This window comes from Podarcis gaigeae (genome assembly GCF_964106915.1).
Source record: "Podarcis gaigeae genome assembly, chromosome: 15".
Lineage (NCBI taxonomy): Eukaryota > Metazoa > Chordata > Lepidosauria > Squamata > Lacertidae > Podarcis > Podarcis gaigeae.
In genome coordinates, this window is record NC_139692.1 from 18,490,323 (window position 1) to 18,510,306 (window position 19,984).

A 19,984-nucleotide genomic window follows, 5' to 3' on the forward strand; every position below is an offset into this window, starting at 1 on the left:
CATGGCTGTTCCTCCCCTCCCCTTTTTTAAAAAATCTAGGAGCCAACAGTTATTTGCATCTTTCCCCCCAGTGCTAAGTGGCCCATCGAGGGATCCTTTGCTAGGCACAAAGCAGAGGAAAGAAAAGCAGACTGGGCCTCCATTTGGCAAGCTTGGCAGGTCATTTCAGGTGGTTGTCGCACAGATTAACTGCCCATCCTTTACATCCAAGAGAACAAAGGTGAGCAAATATTTCCACCTGCCTGCTACCCACAATGCTTTGACTTCATCAATAACCATTCCAAAGGGGTCATGTTGCCAGAAACATTCATCTTTTAAGGAGCTACACACTCCTTGGGCTTCTCCACACAACCTGTTTTATTCATTCTGATTTGCTCTCACAAGCCCTACACAATGGTTAGCTCATTACTGTCAAGTTTTTATTGAGGATTTGTTCTCATTTGTTTACAGAGTGGTTATATGTCAATGAGCATTCATCCTGATTGGCTTGTGGGTTGTTTACACATCTTTCTACTTTTTTATTTATTCATTCATTCATCCCACACTTTTAAATCACTTTCCTCGCTGCAAGAAGCCCAGAATTTGTTACAACAGAATGCTTTAATTTACTTCAGATGCGCAACTCTAAAGTTTTGTTATGCATTCCTCCCGCAAAATATTGGCTATCTGGAGGCGCTCACTGTTAGTTTTGCTGCAGAAGGCGAAGTCTACACTTCCAGAATTCCAGGAGGGGTAAGTCCTGTTAATCCTTAGGATACTGCATTTTTCTTTGTTGCTTTCGGTGCCACAATTGAACAGATTTATTGGACTGCAGGCCATATCAGATGGCACACAGACTGTTATCCTAGGGTTGCAATATTTCAAAAAGTAAAAACCAAGACACCCCAAAAGTTTTTGATACACACACACACATGCATATATATATATATATACACACACACACACACACACAAACGCCAAAAAAAAAGTGATTTTCCTATTGACTTGTCGAAGATCCAGGGCAAAGCACCGCCTTTTGGAAATTCTCCACCTTTGAAAACCCACTAATGTCCAGGAAAATCCAGACGTATGGCAGCCCTATGTTATCCTCAACAGAAAAAAGGAGACAGCGGAATGAAAATCATCAGACCAAAATGGCACGTAATACAAGAGGTGCATGGACATCTGCGATATTTATATGCAAAGCATATATGTATACAAGATAAACACAGCGAGGATTCTCAACATCAGTGGTTTGGCGATAACACAATCATCTTAGCTTTGCTATGATAATTCAACATCGGTAGCAGGGGATAAATCCATGGTTTTGATTGGAATCTTAATGGATTCAAGATTCTTGTTCAACAATTTCATACTGAGTGCCCTCTTTTGAAGGTTTTTGTGTGCTTGCTTTAGGGTGGTAATTTCAGGGTCAGCCGCAGAGATTCAACAACAAGAGCACTTTGCAGGGTTTTAGAAATGAAGAAAGCATTTGGGCTTCAGTCCTATGCCCACTTACCTGGGAGTAAGTCCCATGAACTCAATGGGTAGCCATGCATAGATTGCATTGCAAGTGTATCAAAAAATGTCCTCTTATTATGATTTGTTTATTAATAATAATAATAATAATAATAATAATAATAATAATAATACTATTTGGCTGGGTTTCTCCAGCTACTCGGGGCAGCTTCCAGCACATATAAAAACACTGTAAAGCATTTCAAATGGGTAGCTGGTAACTTTGATGCATTTTTTTTTTTAAAAAAAGGTTGCTTGAGTTATTGTTCCCATATTTTGAAGAGCAAAAAAGGGACACATTTGCTGACTTCTACTTTTAACCAAGGAGGATATGATGACTCTACCCGTGAAAAAGAGGATATGTTCTGGAAAAAAAGGACATATGGCAACCCCAATTGTGAAATTTGTCAGGTGGACATTTCATATCTTATCACTCCCGTCATGGATATTAGAGGTAAAAAAATAGATTGTTATTGCAGAAGTCATTGGCCCAGGACTCAAAGCACATTTACACATTAAATATGTGCTGAATATGGGTTAACCCCTCCCCTAGTCACTCTCAGCTGAATGAGTGCAGTAAATCCACTGAAAAGGAACAGGAGTTGAGGTGATGTGTGTGATATGGAAGTCCTATCAATGGCATTTGATCTGTGATTACCCCTTCAATAGAGAATTCGTCCCTTGACCTTGCAGTGAATTGATGTGCACGTGTAAACTCACCCTGACATAGCTGCCTAAGTTGCCAACTATTCAAGAAAACCCACCCAAACTGGCGTGCTCCAGAGTTGCCAAGCTTAACAGCTGCTCTTCTCCAAATCTACATCATGATGTCTCTTTGCTTTTAAAAGACAACTGAAGGGGGCCCTGTTTAGGGAAGTTTTTAATGTCTGACGCTGTATTGTTTTTAATATCCGGTTGGAAGCCGCCCAGAGTGGCTGGGGAAACTCAGCCAGATGGGCGGGGTATAAATAACAAATTATTATTATATATTATTATTATCATGGCTAGTAGCCAAGTTCCAGCAATGCACTGCATGAAGAAGTACTTTCTTTTATCTGTCCTGATTCTTCCAGCATTCATGCACACATGCATGCACACAAGGTTGTAAGGAGGGGGATTGTAAGCAACTGGGATCAGAGGAAAATGAAATGCAGGGAGAACAGTGACAATTCAATTAGAGCCAGAATGTATTGAAAATAAGCACAAAAGCAGTGTTAAGTGATAAAATAAAAATGGCAGTGCTAAGTTAGTCGACATCGTTACAGGGGAAGGAAACCATTTGTCTGTTCAGATCACTATATCTTTATACAAAGAATTACATGACACAAAAGGAAAAATGATTGGGGAGGAAGAGGAAGTGAAACTCGAGCACTATTTCTTAGTTACGTGGCACTTTGTTAAACTATGGAACTTCCTACCACAATATGTAGTGATAGCCACCAGCTCTGACAACTTGAAAGGGAAATTAGAAAGATAAGGCTATCCACACCTACTAGTCATAATGAATATATATTGCCGCCAGTATCAGGGACCATATGCTGCTGAACACCAGCCATCATGACGTCTCTTTGGAAGAAGATGCGGTCAAGGTCTATGGCTCCCTGATCCCTGAGCCTTGTGGTGAGGCTGAGCTATTAACCTAACGTCACATTTTAATTTCATCTGCTGATGCTGCTTCAAGTCCAATCAGAGTTCAAAGAGTTCAAAGCCAGGACATGTTTGCTGCATCTGCTCAGGAGCCCAGGAAAGATTTATGAGAGGTGTGCATTGTTATGGCACCTGGCTGACAACCCTTTTGTTAGGTGAATTGCGGTTAATAGCTGGGGACAATTGGGTTAATGCTTCACCTGGGAGAATTGCATTAAGAGGTGGACTCCTGTCAGCTGGGGATCTCGCAGTAGTGTCTTGAAGAAGACAGACAAAGGAGCAAGGAGAAAGTGACAGTTCAAAGGAGAGACTGGGAGACAAGAAAAGGTAAGATTTTGACTGGAGTCAATGCTGGGGTTGAGCACTGGAGCCAGTTGTCTCAATCTGAAGCAGAACTGATAGCAGCTGACCACACTCTCTGCATCCACCATGAAGGGGCTCTCTGGAGAACTTTAGAGCTTGATCTAACAGCTGGCCAAGTTTGCTCATCTGCCAGGAGAGAAGTGAGCAGATGCTTATGGGGTAGGTGAGGACACGAGTGGAAGCGAGCAGGCCAATCTCCACATCTACCATGTGACAACACTTCAGGTCATTGAAGATGGCCATCATATCACCTCTTGGTCTTCTCCAGGCTAAGCAGACCTAGCTCCCTCAACCATCTCTCGTATGGCATGGTTTCCAGGACTTTTGTTATCTTGGTTTCCCTCTTCTGCACCAGTTTGTCAATACATCGTTACCTCCTGTTGTGAATGGGATCTGTTCTGGAGGTCCGGCCGCATCCCAAGGAATTCACAACTGGAGGACCACTTCTGCACCTTCTTTTTGTTTAATAAGACTTCTCCTGTTTGTTTGATCAACTCTTGTCTGAGGCACTAAGTTTTCCCTCATGTAAGTCCCCCCCACGAAAGCCCGTGGTAAATTGTAAAACTGTGCAATGGGCATACAGTGAGTTGTGTGTGCTATATTTAATGGGGGGGCAGTTAGTGGGATGAGTCCGTCACACTATTAATTGGTGGTAAGTGGTGGATACACTACAGATACTTTTAATAAAAGATTAATTAAAGCCATTTTTAAAATCTACACACATTTAAAAAGCATTGGGAACATTATGTTGTTGTTGTTTAGTCATTTAGTCATGTCCGACTCTTCGTGACCCCATGGACCAGAGCATGCCAGGCACTCCTGTCCTCCACTGCCTCCTGCAGTTTGGTCAAACTCATGCTGGTAGCTTCGAGAACACTGTCCAACCATCTCGTCCTCTGTCGTCCCCTTCTCCTTGTGCCCTCCATCTTTCCCAACATCAGGGTCTTTTCCAGGGAGTCTTCTCTTCTCATGAGGTGACCAAAGTATTGGAGCCTCAGCTTCAGGATCTGCCCTTCCAGTGCGCACTCAGGGCTGATTTTCTTAAGAATGGATAGGTTTGATCTTCTTGCAGTCTTGAGTCTCCTCCAGCACCATAATTCAAAAGCATCATTCTTCGGCGATCAGCCTTCTTTATGGTCCAGCTCTCACTTCCATACATCACTACTGAAAACCATAGCTTTAACTATACGGACCTTTGTTGGCAAGGTGATGTCTCTGCTTTTTAAGATGCTGTCTAGGTTTGCCATTGCTTTTCTCCCAAGAAGCAGGCATCTTTTAATTTCGTGGCTGCTGTCACCATCTGCAGTGATCCTGGAGCCCAAGAAAGTAAAATCTCTCACTGCCTCCATTTCTTCCCCTTCTATTTGCCAGGAGGTGATGGGCTGAGCAGGAACATTATAGACACACGTAAAACAGCCACATACCCTCTCAGTTAATAGTTTTCAGGGATGTCAGGAACAGTATATTTCTGTCATTAAATTCCTTAGTGAATAGGAACGTTTCTAAGTTGATCCAGAAAGTTAAATATGAGGGAGACAGACACATCTCACTAAGAAGGGCATCCCATAAACAAGGAGCCACCACCAAGAAATCCTAGGTCAGCATCATATCTCCCACAAGCAATAAGAGTGCATCTTCATAACCCACTGCCAAAAAAACCCCCTACCTCCCCCCCAAAAAAAATACCAGGTAAATGGTGATTAATAGAATGACAGCGCTGCAATTGTGTGCAGTAAAAAATAAAAAATCCCCTAAAGAACAAGAACATGCCTGACTTTTTGACATAAGAAAAATGATGGAAACTCACAGTGGAAAATGCAGGATAACAACCACATGACGTTGATTTTTTATATTGTTTATTATTGATTTATTAATCACTTTCTATACTACCATCTCAAGGTGATGTACAATAAAAACAATTAAATACAATAAGTACCTTTAGAACAAAGCTGAAACCATTCCGAATCGACACTCATGACAAAGACCCATTTCTCCAGCTAGGGAAGCCTGTCAGAACAAAAACGTACAATTGTTTCAGAAAGTGCAGATAGTGTGCTCCTGTCATAGCTCAGCAGGAAGGCTATTCCACAGAACAGGGATAGGTTACTGCAGAAGAGGCTTCTGAGATCCTTGGAACTTTCAGGAGACGCTCTCCCACAGACATAACTTCCCAACAAATTTTGTGAAAACAAATAAGCACCATTGCTCAATATACACTCCAGCTGGAAGTGATCTTAGTTTCTGAGAATTTGAGTTAGCTGAGTCATGTTTCCAGGAGCACAGCTGACTCCAGGAGCACAGCACGGAAGTATTAAATTAGCCGAACATTGCAAACACACCAAAAGTCTCCAGTGTTCTCTCACCCAAAGCTGGGTGTAGCGGGATAGAGAAGGATAGATCACAAAATTGCAGAGTTGGAAGGTACCCAGAGGCCATCTAGTCTCTCCCCTCCATCAGGCAAGGCCTCCTTCCACCTGCCTTCCTCTACCCTCTAGTCTCTGCTTCTCCATCTGTATTGTATTATTTTAGGTACTGTGGCTTGCCGTTGTTTTACTGATTATAGTTTAGATATTATTTATTGTAACTGTTGAGTGGATTTCTGTTTAATTTTTATATGTTGATATTATTATACACTATTCTAATGATTGTTGAATGTTACTTTTTTGATGAAGGTTGCCTATTTTAAAGTTATGTTTTATTATCACATTTGTGTAGTGCATTAGATTGTTATAAGATGTACATTTTTTGTTTCTTCAGCTTGTAAACCGCCTTGAGTATTGTAAGATGGAAAGACGGTATACAAATTAAAAATGATGGTGATGCTCTAGTCTAACCCTTGCAAAGCAGGAAATCACAGATAAGTGATTAGCTGTTCCTTTTCCAACAGTTACTATTCCCTGCTGGGGGTCGTCCAAAGGTCTGGGTTATGCTGCCACCAGTCCCAAGGAAGCCCCCAAAACTTGAGGTTTCCTTCTCCTGGCTGTCTCTTGCCAGCTGGATTTGGGCTCCTGACCAAGTGACCTGTTGCTTTGCTGCCAGACACTAACTCAGCAACCACCCCTTTGCTCCCAAAAGGAAGTGCACACTTCCTGGGCTTAGGACAACTTGTGGAAGAATTCCCTTGAAATTGTTTCACTTGGCAGCTTCATCCGCACGGCTTGCTTTGCTTACGTAGTCACCCTGCTCGCCCCACAACTATATGCAAAGAGGATTTCATGAGATCTGAGGCACTTTAGTGAGTGTGTTCTCCACTTTAGTGAGTGTGTTCTCCATTTCCCTGCAGCCAATCGTCATGACGTTCTTCATCACTATCAAGAGGAAAGGATTCCTTCTGACATTGGGCTTGGCAGGCTTCCTCATCCTGAGCTATACTCTGTACAGGAGGGTGTTCAAGGTAAGAGGGGTGGGGCATAAGTTGCAGACAAAGCATTTTCTGTGTGTGAAAGAAATCCTATGTTCATAACAACAACAACAACAACTTTATTATTTGTACCCAACCCATTTGACTGGGTTGCCCCAGCCACTCTGGGCAGCTTCCAACATATATAAGAACATAACAAAACATTAAAAACTTCCCTATAGGGGGCTGCCTTCAAATGCCTTGTAAAGGTTGTATAGTTATCTCCTTGACATCTGATGGGAGGGTATTCCACAGGGAGAGCACCACTGCTGAGAAGGCCCTCTTCCTGGTTCCCTGTAACTTCACTTCTCACAGTGAGGAAACTGCCAGGAGGCCCTCAGAGCTGGACCTCAGTGTCCAGGCTGAATGGTGAGGGTGGAGACGCTCCTTTAGGTATACTAGGCCAAGGCCATTTAGGGCTTTAAAGGTCAGCACCAACACTTTGAATTATGCTTGGAAATGTACTGGGAGCCAATGTAGGTCTTTCAGGACCGGTGTTTTTTGGTCTCGGCAGCTACTACCAATCACCAGTCTAGCTGCTGCATTTTGGATTTGTTGCAGTTTCTGAGTCGCCTTCAAAGGTAGCCCCACATAGAGTGCATTGCAGTAATCCAAGTGGGAGGTAATGAGAACATGCACCACTCTAGTGAGACAATCCGTGGGCAGGTGGGGTTTCAGCCTGCATACCAGGTGGAGCTGATAAACAGCTGCACTGGACACAGAACTGACCTGTGCCTCCATGGAAAGCTGTGAGTCCAAAAAGGCTGCACTTGGTCATTCAGGGGCACAATTACCCCATTTAGGACCAGGGAGTCACCTGTTCAGCCCCCAACCTCACAAGCGGCAGAGCTGGAAAGAGCTTCTCCTTGCTGCTGGTCAGAGGGAAGGGGAGATGGACTACGGGTCTTATTTGGAATCAGACATCTTTGTACGAAGGGCACTTTGTTCCTAGATACCCCAGCTCATATATGCCCTGTTGATATTACAAAGGACTCAGTGTCTGTGAAGTTCTCAAGAAGTGTGTGTGTGTGTGTGTGTGTGTGTGTGAGAGAGAGAGAGAGAGAGAGAGAGAGAGAGCAAATCTGAATTCTGTTTCCTTATCATTTGTCTTCTCTTGTTTCTCTTTCAAGATCACTCTCTTTGGAGATCACATGAAGGAACCAGGGGATTTTCTAGGTGCTTTGGAAACAAATGAAGACTTTTGCCTTAGATTCACGGGGAATAGGATTTGTCAGACAGAGAATGCAGCCCAATGCAGGACTAGGGTGCAACAGTGGAAAAAAGAACAGGAGGTGAAGGAAATCCTTACAAATCTGGACCAGATAATGCCCAGCATCACTTTCACAGATATAATGACCACCACAAGTGCCAAGAACAGCAAGGCCACCATATTAAAGCAAAAGGGCTCTTATTGTGTTGGAGATCCCTTGATAGTTCGACTGGATTTGTACAACCACTTGGGGAAGAGAAAGGAATATGGAGGAGACTTCTTACGAGCAAGGATCTACTCTTCAAGTCTTAGGGCTGGAGCTTCTGGGCACATCACAGACTATAAGAATGGGACATACCTGGTCAATTTCACTTTATTTTGGGAGGGCGATGTCAGAGTGTCCATCTTGCTCATCCACCCCAGCGAAGGAGTTTCAGCACTGTGGGCTGCGAGGAAGAAGGGCTATGACAAAATAGCTTTTACAGGCACATTTTTAAATGGAACATCACGCGTCTGCACCAAATGTGGTTTTGTCATAGAGACAAACGCAGAACTGTGCGAGTATCTGGATGAACGAGACCAAGAAGCCTTCTACTGCGTAAAACCAAAGAATGTGCCCTGTGAAGCATTTGTTTTCCTGACGACTGACAACAAGCCCATCACCTACCTCACATCCTTGGAGCAGAGCCTTTTTAGGAGGTGTTTGCAATTCCATATCAGACCTATAGCTTAGACAGCAATGCACTGGTTGTGAGTGTGGGAAGATTTATTAGAACTCATTTGGGCAGCTGAATATAAATATTGGTGGGAAAGGGGCAGGTGGGTCCCTTTTGTGAGGACCTGGGAGTAGTCTGGGGATCACAGAGGTAGAAGTCCAAACAAAACTGGGAGAGAAACCTTGAAGCTTTATCACAGCTCAGTACATGAGTCATCTGCACCATTAATTTCTCTCTCTTTGGGTTAAAGCAGAGGGAACTCTGTGGCCCTCCAGATGTTGTTGGACTCCAACTCCCATCAGTCCCAGCTACCATGACCAATGGGATGATGGGAAATGGATACCACCAACATCTGGGGAGCTACAGTTTCTCTTCCCCACACCTGGGTTAAAAGGTAAAGGTAAAGGACCCCTGACAGTTAAGTCCAGTCGCAGACGATTTTGGGGTTGCGACGCTCATCTTGCTTTACTGGCCGAGTGAGCCAGCATTTGTCCACAGACAGTTTTTCCGGGTCACATGGCCAGCATGACTAAGCCACTTCTGATGCAACCACAGCAGCGCACGGAAACGCCATTTACCTTCCCGATGGAGCGGTATCTATTTATATACTTACACTTTTCTTTTTTTTCTTTTTTGGCATGCTTTCAAACTGCTAGATTGGCAGGAGCTAGGACCGAGCAACAGGAGTTCACCCCGCCGTGGGGATTTGAACTGCAGACCTTCTGATCGGCAAGCCCAAGAGGCTCAGTGGTTTAGACCACAGCGCCACCCACATCCCTTCACGCCAGGGTTAGAGACCCTCACATATAGTGTGGAACAGAACCATTTCCAGAAAAAAAGCTACACAGTATTTGGGATCTGCCAGGGCCAATCTGGCTTTCAATAATTGCAAAATGCTACAAGTTCACCAGTGAGTCCTTTGGCTGTTTCAAACCCCCTTCCCCATAAATTTGCTTGCAATTATTTCCTTCTTATGCAAGTGCCCTTGCCATATTTCCTGCAGCAGTCTTCTCCGGAAGATGGTCTTGTTTCTGATACCTAGCAATTGGTACCCAGTGCTGACCCAAGATGCTTTGCTGTTTGATGTATAAGACAAGGCCATCCCCTCTCCCTCCATAACCTGCAAAAGCCAACCGGACTCGCCCTTGAATGGTGGCAATGGGACAGAGTCCTCCATTATACCCAAGGACACTTTTTGCCAGCATGATCCCAACACATGCGTGACACACATGTAAGGTAAAGGTAAAGGGACCCCTGAACATTAGGTCCAGTTGTGGCCGACTCTGGGGTTGCGGCACTCATCTCGCTTTATTGGCCGAGGGAGCCGGCGTACAGCTTCCAGGTCATGTGGCCAGCATGACTAAGCCGCTTCTGGCAAACCAGAGCAGCGCGCGGAAACGCCTTTACCTTCCCGCCGGAGCGGTACCTATTTATCCACTTGTACTTTGACGCGCTTTCGAACTGCTACGTTGGCAGGAGCAGGGACCGAGCAATGGGAGCTCACTCCATCATGGGGATTCGAACTGCCAACCTTCTGGTCGGCAAGTCCTAGGCTCTGTGGTTTAACCCACAGCGCCACCCGCGTCCCTGTGACGCACGTGTAGAGAAGGTCAAATAGAGGCAAAGAAGCATTCTTATTTCCTATGCACTCATTTGCCATTCTCTTCTGTCTTTGAAGGGACAACATTGGGATCGAGATACCACAGAGTTTTGAGGAGATTCGTGTCCTATCCTGTAACAGTAAGTTGTCTTTTTAACCAACACGGGTTTCTTTGATGAATCGTGCATGGCTTAACACCAGCTGTAGTGACACTTTGCCACCAGATCTGATGTAAACTCTCCCCATTCCTCAGAACTATTTCTTTCAAGCATGCTAAACACTTTTGGAGAGATTGCCGCTCAGTGGCAGAACATCGGCTTTGCATGCAGAAGGTCCCAGGTTCAATTTGTGCTTCATGTCCAGATAGAACCAGGGAAAACTCCAGTATGAAATTCTGCAACACTGCTACCAGCTGGTGTAGGCAATAAGGATGTAGATGGACCAATAGTCTGACTCGGAAGACTCTGGGCTGTATTTAGTGCTAGTATTACTCAGAGTAGACCCATTGAAGTCCTATCTGCTGTGCATCTAAAAAGAACAAGGCTTTGGAGGAAGAGGGAAATCCACAGGAGTCCCTAATCTAAGCAGTATCTCAGAACTCAGTATCTCACATAGTTCTTCAATGATATTGAAGGGTCCTGTATTTGAACTCAAAGTGTCAGGAGCAAACTGATGGTGACCATATTCCAAAGATGCTTAAATCCCACACAAGGAAACTGAAGCTCCAGAAACCCAGCTCTCTCCATGTTCACCACCAAATATCCCTCATCTGTTTCTGTTAGGAAGTGCGACGATGATGGCAAGAGACAAATGCACGATCGGGATGAGCCTGCCCGTTCCCAGCGGCTATGCCTTTCAGGAGGTTTGGCACCCACAGTTTTGCTCCGTATCTGATTTTAGCACACTGGATCGAATCCAGGAATGCCTGAAGAAGAAGAAGATTTATCTCATGGGCGATTCAACATTAAGGCAATGGATCTATTACCTTACTGAAAAGGTGGCAAGTACGTTCTCCTGGTATGCGGGTTGCCTTCAGATTTGCTCTGAGCACCCTTCGCTTTTGGCTTCAGCTTCGCATCCCATTCGTATACACATTGGTTGCAGTTGATGATTTACTGCATGTAATTAATGGACAGCACAGTTAATTAGCGCATGATAATGCCACGGTTGCAGGTTTATCCCTGTATGGGACAACTGCATTTTCCTGCACTGCAGAGGGTTGGACTAGAATTCAGGCATGGCCAAACTTGGCCCTCCAGCTGTTTGGGGACTACAATTCCCATCATCCCTGACCACTAGGTCCTGTTAGCTAGGGATGGTGGGAGTTGTAGTCCCAAAACAGCTGGAGGGTCAAGTTTGGACATGTCTGGCCTAGATGATCCTCAGGGTACCTTCCAACTCTACGATGCTATGAAGTTGTGGCCGACTTTTAAACCCAGCTATTGCTATCTGCCTCTTCCATGCTAGCCACAAGGGTAGGGTAGACTCCCTCCCCATGGACTTGATCTGCAGAGTCCAGAGCCCCCATGCTCTTTCTCTGATACACATTAAACACAAACTTAGCTACAATGAAAGAAGAAGACTAAAAGTGCTCTCCCCACTGAGGACCCAAAACAGCCATTAAAAGTTAGGTCCACATCTATGCTACCAAGTAACACCACTTTTCAAATATTAGGATGCCTGATTCCCTTTTTTCGGTGCAAGAGCTGGTTGACCCCCTTTCAAACTCTCTTCCTTTTATTGTTTGCTAGCATTGAAGCTCTTTGATCGCCACAGTGCTGGACCATTCAAAACGCATGTAGCTTTGGATCTAGAGAGCAGGACTTTCATTCAGTGGAAAAGACACGGGAACCCTTTTGTCTCTAGGAAACTTTTCTCCGTAAAGGACGGCAATTACATCACCAATGAAATTGACAGGCTGGCTGGGGACAAAGACACGGTCATTGCCATCACTCTGGGCCAGCACTTCCGCCCTTTCCCTATGGATCTTTTTGTCAGGAGGCTGCTTAACATCCGCCGAGCCATCCACCGCCTACTTCTGAGAAGTCCAGAAACAAGAGTCATCATCAGGACAGAGAACACTCGGGAGATGGACACAGACATGGAGCGGTTGGGTGATGTCAATGGCTACCCCCAAAACCTTGCTGTAATGGACATCTTCCAAGGTCTCAATGTTGGTTTCATAGATGCCTGGGACATGAACATTGCTTACACCATTTATGACGTCCATCCACCTGACCATGTGATCTGGAACCAAATCATTATGTTTTTAACATACATCTGTTAGTTTAGGGAAGAGAGGGTTGGAGACAGACAGTACAAAGTTCCAGTCTATTAGGAAACTTAATGAAGATGGATGAGGGCAGTCACACTGATTTATTTCCCTAAGTCCTCTTGACATTTGATCCCTTGGAGAGCGAATATCAGTTCAGGTCTGGGTGTGGAGAAGTCAGTCTAAGCACTTAGGTCCAAGGATGGGTTGGTACCCCAAATATCCTCTGTCTACCCCTACCCACAACAACAAAAATCCTACAATGTTCACAGATTCATCCCATGTCTGGAACAGAAATCAATCCAGTGAATGCAACTGCTATTTGCTGTTGCTTCCAGTCCACAAATGATACAAAATTTGATGAGAAAGTAAAGCTGATTTTGTCTGCTTCTGAGCAACTGACCATTGGCCTTGCTGGGTGGGACTAATGGAAATTGCAGCGCAGCAATATCTGCTAAGGCACTAGGTTTGAGCAAATCTGCCTGGAGCAGGGGTGCCAACTCACCCCCAGGATTGTGGGTGCCCGCCAATGCAACGTGGTCGTGTCACATCACACACACGCCTGCACACTGTGCGTGTGACGTCATGTGTGATGTTGCATGTCTGCATTTCGGTGGCAGCAGCTTCTCTTCCTCCTTCTCCTCCTCTCTGCAGCCAGCAAGGCACCCTTTTCCACAGGGAGGGCCTCTGACGCCCAGGCCCGCCCCCTCAGAAAAAAGTGCTTCACTGGTTGGCTGCAGAGGATGAAGCTGAACTACTTCTTTTTCAGAGGCAGCACAGCTGCCCCCTGCCAGCTTTTCTCACTGACTTTGTGGGTACCCAGCACCCACAATTATATTTTTGTGGGTGCCCAAACACCCATGGCCCCCTGGAGTTGGCTCCTATGGCCTGGGGTCAAAGAGAAGTGTTTAACTTCCAGCAGGTGCATAACTCACTGAGAAAGCATCTGTTAACACATGACATGCTTAGCCCCACAGAACAATTGTCCTATACATATTTTTTTCAAAGTGCTGTGAACTTGCCTTGCTATATTATTATTATTATTATTATTATTATTATTATTATTATTATTATTATTTGCACCCTAACATCTGGCTAGGTTTCCCCAGCCACTCTTCCAACAAAGATTAAAAATACATTAAAATGTCACACATTAAAAACTTCCCTAAAAAGGGCTGCCTTCAGATGTCCTCTAAATGTCAGGTAGTTATTTATCTCTTTGACATCTGATGGGAGGGCGTTCCACAGAGCAGGCACCACTACTGAGAAGGACCTCTGCCTGGTTCCCTGTAGTTTTGCTTCTTGCAGTGAGGGAACCACCAGAAGGCCCTCGGAGCTGGACCTCAGTGTCCGGGCAGAATGATTCGGGTGGAGATGCTCCTTCAGGTATACTGCGCTGAGGCCACTTAGGGCTTTAAAGGTCAGCACCAACACTTTGAATTGTGCTTGGAAACATACTGGGAGCCAATGTAGGTCTTTCAGGACCGGTGTTACATGGTCTTGTATGTTATACAAACATAGCCTTGTGACAGCATTGCATCTCTCAGATTTGACACCCTCCATTTCAACTGTGCAAGAGATCCTCTCCCTCCCCACCCCACACAGTTGGGCAAGCATTGCCCCTTACAAAATCTGGATAGTGGGCAATTGCTGCAAGAAGGAGCACCATTCATGTTTATCAAAGGAGCACCTTTCACTTTCAGTGTTCTTTCTCTGTGGTTCGTCTCCATCTCCTTCACTTTCACTATCATTTCACTAATTAGTTGTGGCATCACATGTGATCACACAAATACTGCTGTTAGACCCCTGAAAACAAAATTTGATGGGATGCTGCAGCCAATCACATAAGGCAGGATAGAGAGGAAGAAGGAGGGGAAATGAAATCAGTGAAAAAAGGTGCTAGCAAAGGATGCTAATCATCTTGTGCAGCTGCACTATAAGGTGCCAATTTCTAGGCAGATACCAAAATGTGAGATTCCCTGGCATTGCCCAACCTGGTAGCAGAGGTGAATTCACTTCTAAAGTTAGATGTTCTAGAGCTGAAGGGTCCTCAGAATTCCAAAGATGGGGATGGTGGTGGAAAATATGCAGAGGTCTTCATTTTGGAATTTACTTTCACAGTCTGCATCTGTACTAGAATTGTTTTTGGATGTCTTAACTGTTAAGTCACTTGGGCTCCCTTGGGAGGAAAAATGGGATATAAATTTAAAAGAATTATAATACTGCAGAGCTGAGCCCTGTCATTGGAAAGCAAGAGTGCTCCTGAGTCAAATGTCAGATCTTTAAATAAAAAAACAACCCAATGGTTGAATGTTAGAATTGTGAAATGTTTTGGAATTGTATTGCGAGACAAGGTTGTGCTGAGTATAGACAGCTGTTGGAATTAAATACTGCGAGTAAAACTGCAAAGAAATTTCTGTTGCTCAAGGAAATAAAAACAAGGGATAAGTGAACTGAAGTCTTTTTCTTTTTTCCTTTAGTACCAAATAAGTGATGCTTTCACACAGGCTTACCTGGTTCCTATAAAAATCCATAGAGGGAAATGTTCAGCTGGATCTACACAGACCTGTTTAGCATTATTATAACAATATTAGATACGTTGTTCTAAAACAACAGGGCATACTTATAAACTAAAGTGTTTTTTACCTTTTTTGTTCAAAATGCTGTCTCACTACTGCTGGTTGCTCTGTAGCACCCTTTGTGTCTCATTTTAATATCACATTGTGAACGTTAAAAGTCCTGTGTCCATATGCGTTATCAAAACCATTCCTTAACCCTTCTTTAAAGTTAAAAACCGTGTGTAGATCTGCCCTCAGTAACATGTGTTGAAGGAAAAGAAACAAGGGTTGATAAGAAGAAGCTGAGCACTCTGCCCTTCTACACCTCTGCAGGAAGCCAAGGTCTGCAGGGCTTAGACACCCACACCCACCCACAAGCTTCTCTTGCACAGGTAGTATTACAAGTTATGAGCTGCAGAAAGGCCCAGGCCGATTCCCGGCATCTCCAGGTAGAGCTGAGAGATACCCCTTGCCTGCAACCCAGGAGAGCTGCTGCCAGTCAGTGTATACAATACAGTGGTGCCTCGCAAGACGAAATTAATCCGTTCCGTGAGGCTCTTCGTATAGCGGTTTTTCCGTCTTGCGAAGCAAGCCCATTGACAGCTTAGCGGATTAGCGCTATTAGCGGTTTAGCGGCTTTTAGCGGATCAGCTGATAAGCGGCTTAGGAAAAGGGGGGGGAACCCGCAGGAACTCGCAAGACATTTTATCTTGCGAAGCAAGCCCATAGGGAAATTCGTTTTGCAAAGCGCCTCCAAAACGGAAAACCCTTTCGTCTTGCGGGGCACCACTGTACTGAGCTAGAATGACCAAGGCCTGACTCAGTAGAAGACATCTTCCTATGTTGCAGCAGGCTCCCCCTTTTGATTGGCTTTAGAAATAACAATTTGGGGAAGTTTTCTTTTTCCATAGATTGTGTTACAGTGGTAGCTCGGGTTACATACGCTTCATGTTACATACGCTTCAGGTTACAGACTCCGCTAACCCAGAAATAGTGCTTCAGATTAAGAACTTTGCTTCAGGATGAGAACAGAAATCGTGCTCTGGCGGTCCAGCAGCAGCAGGAGACCCCATTAGCTAAAGTGGTGCTTCAGGTTAAGAACAGTTTCAGGTTAAGAACGGACCTCCGGAACAAATTAAGTACTTAACCTGAGGTACCACTGTATGTGGTTTTGATCAAAGGCAGGAAGAGCAGCCGGTTGATGCTGTTTGCATATAGAATTTGCATGCAACAGCAGAAGCTAGCTTTCGTTAAATGAATACTTGCTTGAAGCACACCATTAGCTGAAAGGTATTCGGACTTGACTGAGCACAAGAAAGCTTATGTTTATCAAGGGAAGTACATTCTGGGTAGGAAAGAGTTCTCTAGTCCTAATGAGTTGGAGAAACAAAGGAGCCACGCTTGGCCCTTTGTTCTCAGAAGGTAGATCCAAGATTACCTCTCGTCTCAAGGTCCAGAGCAAGTGTGAGCTGAGAGGAGGAGGGAATTGAGAACAGGATGCCACCTGAGACGTATCGGCCTAAACGTCAAAGGATGGAGAGAAGTCAGCATAGAGATAAAAGTACAGGGATGCTCTGGGAGTCTGGAGGTCTCTTTCTCTATCCATCTAAATGAGGAGATTTCACCCCTCCCATATCCAAGAATCTCCTGAGGAGTCTGCTGATTCTCCAGAGAGGAGGAGCAGTGTTTTGCTTTCTACTTATTCAGCTCCAGCACCAAGTCAGTCAGTCAGTCAGTGTGTCAGAGAGAGAGAGAGACTGAGTGTTAGAGATCGTGTGTAGAGATAAGGTTGCTGCTAAGAGCAGCTGCAGACACTCAGTGTAGCATTCATTTATGCTTAGACCTATTTAGCTCTGTATATAGTTTTGTATTATAGCTGTAGTTATAGAATAAAAGAAGATATTCTACAGATCTGCTCTCCGAGTTGCTTATACACTGCCAGACTCTGCTATACTCTGCTGTGCAACGACTGTATTGTGGAAGTGAATCCGGTGCTCACAACTCTAAGCTGTGAGTCCACAGCACTTTGACCAGGTGGTCTCTGGAAGTGCTACCCAGCTCGCCTAGCCCAGTCGGGGTTGAAGTGCATGAGTCCAGTTGGTGACACTGGCTCAAGGGCAATGCTGACACTAAACCCCGTGGAAACCCCTCTCAGCAAGTTGAGTGCACCAAAACCTACCAACAGATGCAACCATCCACTTAGCTGTTTTTGTTCTCATTGTTTACCAGGGAGCAAGATGGCACCAAGCCAGAAGTGCATGGTCGGGATGAGCTCCGCATTCCCCATTGGCTTTGTGTGGAAGGACCAGTGGCACCCCGTCTTTTGCAGAACGTCCAGCATGGGGACTGCGGATGAGATTAACACTTGCTTGGGAAAAAAGCGGGTTTATTTCATGGGAGACTCAACAGTGCGGCAATGGCTAGAACATCTGGAAAACACTGTGGACAGTAGGTTCCCTGAAAATCTGGCAGAGCACCCACCACCATTTGCTCAGACACAGACTTGATGTTGCCGCCTCCTGTTACTCCTGATCCTTCCCAGCAACAGCTCCTGCCAGCAGGCAGATGCTGTCTCTCACAAATATTGGTTTTCCGTTCTCCATTTTTATTTATTGCACTTATATCCCATCTTTTTCCTCCAAGGGGCTTGAGGCATGCAGAGTTCTTCCCCTCCTCATTTAATTCCCCACAACAACCCTGTGAGGTAGTGAATGGCCTAACGTCACCTAGGGAGCTTCATGGCCAAATGGGAGGATTTGAACCCTGGTCTCCCAAGTTGTAGTCCGACACTCTAACCCAGGCTTCCTCAACCTCGGCCCTCCAGATGTTTTGAGACTACACTTCCCATCATCCCTGACCACTGGTCCTGCCAGCTAGGGATCATGGGAGTTGTAGGCCAAAAACATCAGGAGGGCTGAGGTTGGAAACCTGCACCAGTACACTACCACTGGCTCTTTGAGGAAAGTGGTTCTACAGATTTTGGGCTGCTGCTTTGCAATTTCTTGTCACATAGTTGGTTCATGCCTGGAAAGAACAATGCCCAGACTTTGAGTCAATGGGACCTAGGCAGGGGAGAGTTCCCCAGCTAATGAAAAATCCAGGCTGGAAGCAAATATAGGCTTAGATAATCCTTATAACCTTACAGTGGGGACAAATTAACACTTAACAGATTTTCCAAGGCGGTTCAAGCCTCTGTGGAATTGAATGGCAGTTCTCGAAGGCCTAGTACCCCGTTTTTGGAATACTGAGGGTAACGATACAAGGGTGCCCTGGAATCACCCATCATGCAAGAGCCGAGTGAGTCATTTGGGGGCAAGACTAGTGACAACACATTTTGGAATTATGCTCAATTTAAGGACTTCATGTGCTCCAAAGGAAAGCAATTATGTCTTATGGAAAATCTCACACAGATGGCGAGTAGTTCGTTCCTCACTAGGCGAAAAGGCAGCAAAAATTTGTGGGGAACCTTAGCCACTTTAGATGTTGCTGAACTGTAAGTCCCATCACCCCCAGAAGACTTAGTCAATAGCCAGGAATGATGGAAGTTGTAGTTCAAAAACTTCTGGAGGATCGAATGTTTCTCACACCCAACTTAACAAGGCAGACTAGGCAGTTAGTGGGTTTTGTGGTAGTCGAGATACTTTCCATGAGGCCTTCAGCTCACTAACCACAGCCATCTACCTCAAGCATCCACTTGCTGTTAATCTCGGGGTGGCTACTCTGTGGCCTTCCAGATGTTAGACTACAATTCCCATCATCCTTGGCTACTGCCCATACTGAATAGGGCTTCTGGGAGTTGAAAGTCCAGCATTAATCCTTACAGATCACGGCTGCTATTTTTTCATTATTAAAAGTGTCTTGGCACATGAGAACAGGTCTCCATGACAAAATGGCACCCACTCACCTGCGGCAATCGGTTGTGCATATGGCTTTATCTCCCTAGCATCAACTTGCACTGATCCTATGTCTTTATTTTGTTGCTAGCCCTAAAACCTTTTGACACCTATGGGACTGGAAAGCTCCGGAATCTGCTTTCTATAGACACGGCCAGGAACATCCAAGTCCAATGGAAAAAACATGGCCACCCCATCATTACAGTCCACGAATATACCACGAAAGACCACAGCTATGTCGCTCGAGAGATTGACAACGTGGCAGGCGACGGAGACACGGTGGTTGTCATCTCCTTGGGCCAGCACTTCCGTCCCTTCCCCATTGAGCTCTTCATTCAAAGGATGATCAACATCCGGGGAGCCATCCAGCGCCTTCTCCTGAGGAGCCCAGATACAAAAGTCATCATCAAAGCAGAGAACACCCGGGAGATAGACATCGACCAGGAGAGATTTGGTGACTTCCATGGCTATGCCCAATACCTTGCACTAAGGGACATTTTTCGGGATCTAAAAGTGGGTTTTGTCGACACCTGGGACATGACGGTTGCCTACAGCACAAGCAGTGTCCACCCAGCAGATCATGTGGTTGTGAATCAAATTAATATGCTTTTAACTTACATCTGTTAAAAGTTACATCTGTAAAACATCAACAATTAAAAACTTCCCTTCTAAAAATCAAATAGATGCTTATCTGTTTGACTTCTGATGGGTGGGTGCCACTACAGAGAAGGTGTATAGATGCATCATATTGAAGTCTTGGGCATGGCTAAAAATTGTCTCCTTGGATTCTGACCTAAGTGCCTATACCAGATGCCTACACCAAGGTGC

General features: G+C 45.0%; 2 protein-coding genes across 2 annotated transcripts in view; both read left to right on the forward strand.

Annotated features, from left to right (window-relative positions):
* The window catches only part of CADM1 (cell adhesion molecule 1), a 592,123-nt gene that overhangs the window by 554,629 nt on the left and 17,510 nt on the right, over positions 1-19,984 (forward strand). The window lies entirely within an intron of this gene.
* Positions 5,357-19,836, forward strand: LOC310832310 (NXPE family member 2-like). Its single transcript, XM_083713977.1, has 8 exons — positions 5,357-5,928; positions 6,791-6,901; positions 8,038-8,816; positions 10,512-10,573; positions 11,216-11,437; positions 12,185-12,598; positions 17,493-17,711; positions 19,248-19,836. Exons 2-8 carry the CDS (start codon positions 6,800-6,802, stop codon positions 19,781-19,783), a joined length of 2,334 nt encoding a protein of 777 aa, XP_083570103.1. The 5' UTR covers positions 5,357-5,928; positions 6,791-6,799; the 3' UTR covers positions 19,784-19,836.

Excerpts from the sequence above, each read along its gene's own strand:
- LOC310832310 (XM_083713977.1), top strand. The coding sequence starts at position 6,800 with ATGACGTTCTTCATCACTATCAAGAGGAAAGGATTCCTTCTGACATTG. Across the intron at positions 6,902-8,037 it reads TGTACAGGAGGGTGTTCAAG|ATCACTCTCTTTGGAGATCA; the intron begins GTAAGAGGGGTG and ends TTCTCTTTCAAG. Across the intron at positions 10,574-11,215 it reads TCGTGTCCTATCCTGTAACA|GAAGTGCGACGATGATGGCA; the intron begins GTAAGTTGTCTT and ends TGTTTCTGTTAG.